At 39.6% G+C, this 6,327-nt stretch overlaps 1 protein-coding gene across 4 annotated transcripts in view; it reads right to left on the bottom strand.

Moving 5' to 3' along the window:
• Positions 1–2,245: 2,245 nt before the first annotated feature.
• Positions 2,246–6,327, bottom strand: part of LOC149036994 (retinoschisin-like) — a 5,454-nt gene continuing 1,372 nt past the window's right edge. For 2 of the 4 annotated variants that reach the window (XM_089188252.1, XM_089188251.1), the window contains exons 3-7: positions 5,187–5,559; positions 4,437–4,578; positions 3,447–3,778; positions 3,055–3,193; positions 2,246–2,617 (exon numbers count right to left, since the gene is read on the bottom strand). In XM_089188252.1, the coding sequence (XP_089044378.1) occupies positions 2,610–2,617; positions 3,055–3,193; positions 3,447–3,778; positions 4,437–4,578; positions 5,187–5,559 (994 nt within the window). In that variant the 3' untranslated portion in view covers positions 2,246–2,609. Of the gene's footprint in view, positions 2,618–2,896; positions 3,194–3,446; positions 3,779–4,436; positions 4,579–5,186; positions 5,560–6,327 lie in introns of those variants that run through there. The other 2 variants (XM_089188250.1, XM_089188249.1) reach the window with 1 other exon arrangement.

The following is a 6,327-nucleotide window of genomic DNA, read 5'->3' as shown; positions in this document are numbered from 1 at the left end:
GTTTATCCTATCGGCCATGTTTTGATTTGGTGTCAGAGTGAACGGTGGGGGGAAGGAGGGGGGGAGGACGACCCACCCCTCTACTTATTTTTGACCGTCGACCGACTCCTTAATACAAATTTCTTTCTTTCTCCAGTCTTCCGCTGTCATTAAAATCAAAGATGACGGTCATAATTTTTGTTAAATACATATGAGCACTCGCTCGTCAAAATTACGCCTACCTTGCAGGCTATCTTGTTGGGACGTTATCTTGATACAGAAATTCTCTCACACAAAAACAAAAGGTTTTTCCATCTTCCACCAAACCACCATCTGGTTGGTCCAAGGCATCATTTACTACTACACACAAAAAAGATGTAAGATCAAATCCATCTAACTACCGCCCCATTTCTCTTACATGTGCAGGTTGTACGATTATGGAGCATATAATGCGAAGTCATATTTCCAAACATTTATCCACGAAGATATCATTTTTAATCACCAACATGGCTTTAGACAAAATTTTTCTTGTGAAACCCAGCTTATTTCAGCCATCAATGACTGGGTAAAGAGCATCAATCACCGCACTCAGACCGATGTGATCCTTCTTGATTTCGAGAAGGCTTTTGACTCCGTTCCCCACCAATGCTTATTATCTAAACTGAACTGCAATGGTATTCGGGAGAGATCATTAGACTAGATCAAAGCCTCAGTCACCGACCGCACCCAAGTGGTATCGATCGATGGAACACACTCTTAGCCCCACACCAGTTGTCTCTGGAGTTCCCCAGGGGTCAGTCCTGGGCTCAGTATTATTTCTACTCTATATCAACGACATTACAGATAACAGCGCCCACGTGCGCCTTTTCGCAGACGACATCGTCATCTATAGAGATATCAATACACAACAAAATCATTTTGCACTCCAATAAACTAGATAACTTTTGAAAATGGGAGACCTTTGGCAAATGATTTTTAATATCACTTAATGCTATCACTTGGGAATAACTAGCAAAACTGTTCCTTTTTGTCACGATTATTTAATGAATGACCAGACCATCTCCATATATCAAAGCATCACTTAAATTCAGAAACTCGATTGGAAAACACTGTGACCTCATTTGTAGCAAGGCCAATGAAACACTAGGCCTTCTAAGAAGAGTCCTAGGTGACTGCAAAACAGATGTGAAATCGAAAGCCTATGTTAGTCTTGTCCGCTCGCAGTTAGAATATACCAGTTCTGCATGGAACCCTTACTTAAAACTAAACGTAATATTAACAAGATTGATATGGTTCAACATAGAGCAGCTAGATTTGTCTAACACGATTATTCTAGATTAACTCGTCTTACTCCTATGATTAATCAACTCGGGGGGGGGGGGGGACCCTAGAACAACGTAGATTACTGTCTCAATTAACCATGTTCTACAAGATCCAGCAAGGTCTAAGGGTCATCCGCTTCCTCCTAAGGTTTTCCCTCTAAACAGGGCATCTCGGCTTCCAAATTATACTCCTCATCGCCATATTCAGTGAAACTGCAATGTCTACAAATTTTTTTTATCCAAGGTCTATTGTAGATGGAACCAACTATCCTTAAGTACTTTACCACTGCAAAGCATCTCACTACTATATATTTGGAATAATTCTACTTAGGGACTTGTCAGAAATTAGCAGGGGGGGAGGGGGGGTGGAAACAGAGGGGGGGTCACAACTTTTTGAGCCTCAGAAAAGGGAGGGGTCGTGAAAAATGGGCAGTTAAAAGGGGAAGGGTCATGCAAATATATGCCCGTGATCATGTAGAGGTTCACCCACAGAAGAAAAAGGAAGTTCTTTATTTGGAAGAGGTGGATGATCATGATGAATGTGAGGTAGATGAAGGGGATGAGGCATTACCCACTTGTTCTAGTGATGAAGACTTTGTATTGGGAGAAATAGGAGAGTCGAGTGATCAGTCGGACTCTTAATGCTGTCATCGAAAATGTATGTATGTAGCATGACAAAGAACAGATTAGAAATATATTTTGAGTTTTCATAATACTGACGCACCCTAGTGTATTGCAAGAACTAGATTTTATCATTTATACAAGAGGGGGAGGGTCATGATATTTTAGGCCAAGCTCAAGGGGAGGGTTAGCAAATTTCACTCCCATTGCAGGGATGGGTCACCTAATTTCCGAACCCAAATTTAAAATTCCCACCCCCCCTCCCCCCCCCTGCTAATTTCTGACAAGTCCCTTAAAGTATGTACTTTTTATTTCCTTAGTTATTTATTTATTTATCTATCTAATTCATCCACAATTTACTTATTTATTCACTTTTTCAGTGTTACTCTATCATTTACTATTTAAGGTTTTGCTAATTAGATGGTTAATTTAATGATGTACATGTAAATTAGTTTTTATTGTACATTGGCCACGCGACGGAGGGACTGCTCGTAGTCTAAGTATGTTTTTTTTTAGCAATATCAAGTTATTAGTAATTTTTACCGCTCTAAGGGGAGATTTTTTTTGTTTCATGCCGAAGGGTATGCAGTCTTCTTAGTCAGTTGCTGAACTTTTCCAACACTCTAGGAAGCCATTTAAGCCCACATTCAGTCTTGATACATGTGCCTTTGGTAATCCACTTTCCGTTCAGTTATCTGTTGGGAATAAAAGATGCAACAGACTTAATGTTGATCATGATATTAGAAATGGCTTCCTTCTTCAGGAAATCTCAAGCGAGATCAGGACAGGCGAATAGTAAAGTAAAAAACTACGGAGACACGGGGACACCAGTTTATAAGTGCGATGACGAGACTAAACAAATTCAGCTATAAAAGTCCGTACTATAGCTACCACCCTTGTAAGCTTATCAAAATGTTGAGTCGACTTTAGCACTCCAATTCTTGCAAACGACAGCGACTATACTTTCTCCCAATGATAACTCGAAGATTTGTGACTCATCAGAAAGGCTGACGAGATTTCGAGATCGGATGAAGAGTTTGCGTGACCCCTGATTTTTCAAAGAAATTTTCGCATCTCTTAAAATTATGACCTTAAGCCAGAATTTTTTAAATACTGTACAGTAATACGTTACCGCGACAGCCGTAGAGCTCCACCCTCATTCCTATGTAGTCAGACCACTCTATCGGTCGAAAACGAATATAGCGTGCTCTGATTGGTGGAATTAGTTCATGTGACACTACAGTATCCCTGTCTGTGTTTCCAGGAAAAACCTGTTGTTTGGAAGAGAAATATTCGTGGAAAAGAAAACTTGTCTTTTCTTGTTATTTAACTTAAGCTACTCGGCTATGATTCTTTACTAAGTAACTGGGTTAAAAAAATTCTTTAAAACCACTCATGGTAAAAAAAAAAACCAAACTATTTGATAGCATACCTGGTTGTATTTAAAATCATGCTAAGTTAGAAGACTTACAACTGTATTTTTATGAGATTAGATAAGTCTGCTGCTGCTTTACTAACTCGTACCTTGTCAGTAACTTGGCCTTCTTCTCTATAATAGAGGAAGGTAACTCCATCGTCACTGTACTGAAGTTTATATTTGGTCACAATGCGACTATAATAATTTCTGCCCTGTGTAGCTATCTTTGTTACAACATAAGAATGCTGATCCAGTAGATCGATCTGTAGCCATTGGTTGGTGTCAGATATTTTAGTTACCCAGCCTCCCCCAGATACTCCATTCCACTTGGATTGTAGCCTGCTGTGCTTTGCTCCTTTTTCTGGAGCCAGTTCTGTAGAGGCACTGAGTTGTGCATCAGAAATATCACCGCTTTCCATACCCAGGGCATCCTGACAGTCTTAATTAAATAGATTAGGCGTCAAAGTAGTGTTTAATACTGTAAGGAAACATAATGAATCGGTGATTGTAACACCAAAATGTTTGTGAGGTAATCAGTAAAAACTCAATGCGGAACTGGGATTAGATTCATCTTTTCCACCCCGCAAGTTTCTAGTAACTGTTATTCCTTACATATTGTTCAGATTTTTTACTATTGCTCTCTCCCTTTTCACTTATTTTACATATTTATCCCATTTTTCTTTCAGCCACGAGATTTGAATTGACGATTCCTCCAGTAACTGGTTGATCAAAAATTCGAATTACTTTCGGCTAACTTGCTTTATCACTATAGTAGACAAAAGTCACTCTAAGCTCAATTCACTCAGTGAAACACTATGATCTGATTTCTGAGTAAACAAGGTTTAGCAGTTGTTTTACAAAACTGTGTCCTAAACAATCCATATTTAGCTGAACCTTTTACGTGAACATTCATTTTTTTTTGGTGGAGAGTGTTTAGTGGGCCCGCCAACTAACAGCGGAAGGAAATCTACATAATTAAATCGACCCTCTTATGGAGAAAGCCTGAAGCCCTCTGATTGCGTAAAACCGTGGTTTGGGTTAGACCTCGTGCCAGAACCGGCCCTATGATATCATATTTAACTACATTAGTAACATACCTTTCTCACATACATTGCCAATAAAACGTGCAGGACAATAACACAAGAATCGTCTTCCAGTCACGTGACAATTTTCTCGACATGTTCCTCCATTAAAACACGGCTGAGCCCTGCAGCATCTTTTGAAACACTGAGTACATGCCTGGAAGGTAAGGGGGTTGGGTCACTTTTTATCATGGGAGAAACGGAGGGGGGATCAGTCGTCGTTAATAGAGTATAAAAGGGGGATTACAAAAAATGAACTGCCCATGGGGGGGGGTCATCAGAATAATACAGAGCCTCGGAGAGGGAGGAAGGGGTCGAGTTAATTTTATCGAGATATAGTTGAAATCCTCTGATCTTCCTTCTCCTCCCCCTTCCCTTCCCACCCTCAGGCGAAAAATAATGAGACCGATCCCTAATGAGGCATTTTAAATTCAACGGGAGGAATCATCTAAACAAGCTGTAACTTGATACCAATTTGCTATACAATATACAGTGAACTATAATTGGTAGTTTGGTTCTTCAGTTTACGTAAAATTAAGTACTGTTGTGAGGAAAATACATGAGCTATAGCGTTGATTGATAGTTTTGACTATAACTCTCGGAAAGCACTTTTGTTTTAGCCTAAGTGAGAATCATCATCTGAAACAAGTGACGAAGTCCTGATCGTTCAGATGAACGTTTGGTTTGGTAACTTTTGTCGTGATACATGCACAAATGTGATTTTCATGCTTAAAATCATAATAATTTGAATGATACTGATTTTACCCCCGTATGATAGATGATATCCAGATCGTAGTACTGAGAGCCGTCCATGGGAATTAAAGCACCAGGCTTCAGATGTCGGTTTTCTTCATTCAGTTGACAGTTATCTCGGTTGGAATGTGTCAGGAAGTTGAACGAAATACAACGACAGTTGGTTTGACATGCGCTGAAACAATCGATCACTCTGGTCACAGAGACAGTTGCAAACACGTGATCAAGCAGAGCGTGCCCATCTACCATATTCCTTCCAATAGTGAAATGGAATGAAACGGGACACTTGCTGTCACTGCATGAACCCGTGGTGAATGGAATGATGAATCCAGCGGTTATAAGCAATGAAATTATGCTGTGACAAAGGCAGGCAGGCCAAATTTCCCTGAGATGTAATACAATTTCGGTGAAATTTACTTCAAAGGGCAACGTCTTGAATAATAATATTTTAACGACATCTGTGATCTGTGATCTATGACTGAATGGATGCACGGAACCATGGAACCTATCTGTTAACCCTTTACCTACCAGAAGTGTAACTTCTCCCTACAAAATCCACACACTATCCAACGAACAGGTAATGAGATTACTCAAATTTATCATTTAGGGGTTATAATCACGATATAACACCGAATTCTTGTAACTTAATTGCAAGGAAATGTGTAACAGCTAGATGGGAGAATTAGTAATCAGATCTTGGGAGTTAAAGGGTCAAGGAGAAAATGTTGATTTGAATATTTCAAAGGACATCCGTTCTGAAGATTTCAAAGCTAGCCAAGTGTGCTCGTTAATCACAGAAAATCGATCTACAGGCTCTGAACTGAAACGTGGTATTTTTTTTAAAGGAAATATGTTATATTGAATTATTTTCACCCCAGCTGTCATGTAGGACGTCGAACTGAGAGAACCGCCGAGGCTTTCAGACTGAGAAACGTTTCATAATACCATTTATTCAGATTCCCGTTGCCTGTTGCGATGTATTCATTGAACTCAGCTCTTTTCTTTTTGGGCTCTCTTTGTCTCTGGCTTCAGCCCTTAGGTTAATTTTTCTCACTAATGAGTTACAAGTCATAAAAAGTCATAAGCTTCTGGAAAAATCGGTGATAAGTCAAGCGAACGGAACAAACGACAGCCGAAGCTTCTCTTAGTTATA

The sequence above is a fragment of the Pocillopora damicornis genome, chromosome 11 (genome assembly GCF_964200805.1).
Source record: "Pocillopora damicornis chromosome 11, jaPocDami1.2, whole genome shotgun sequence".
Taxonomy (NCBI): Eukaryota; Metazoa; Cnidaria; class Anthozoa; order Scleractinia; family Pocilloporidae; genus Pocillopora; species Pocillopora damicornis.
Note: the sequence above shows the minus strand (reverse complement) of the source record. Positions and strands in the feature narration are given on the sequence as shown.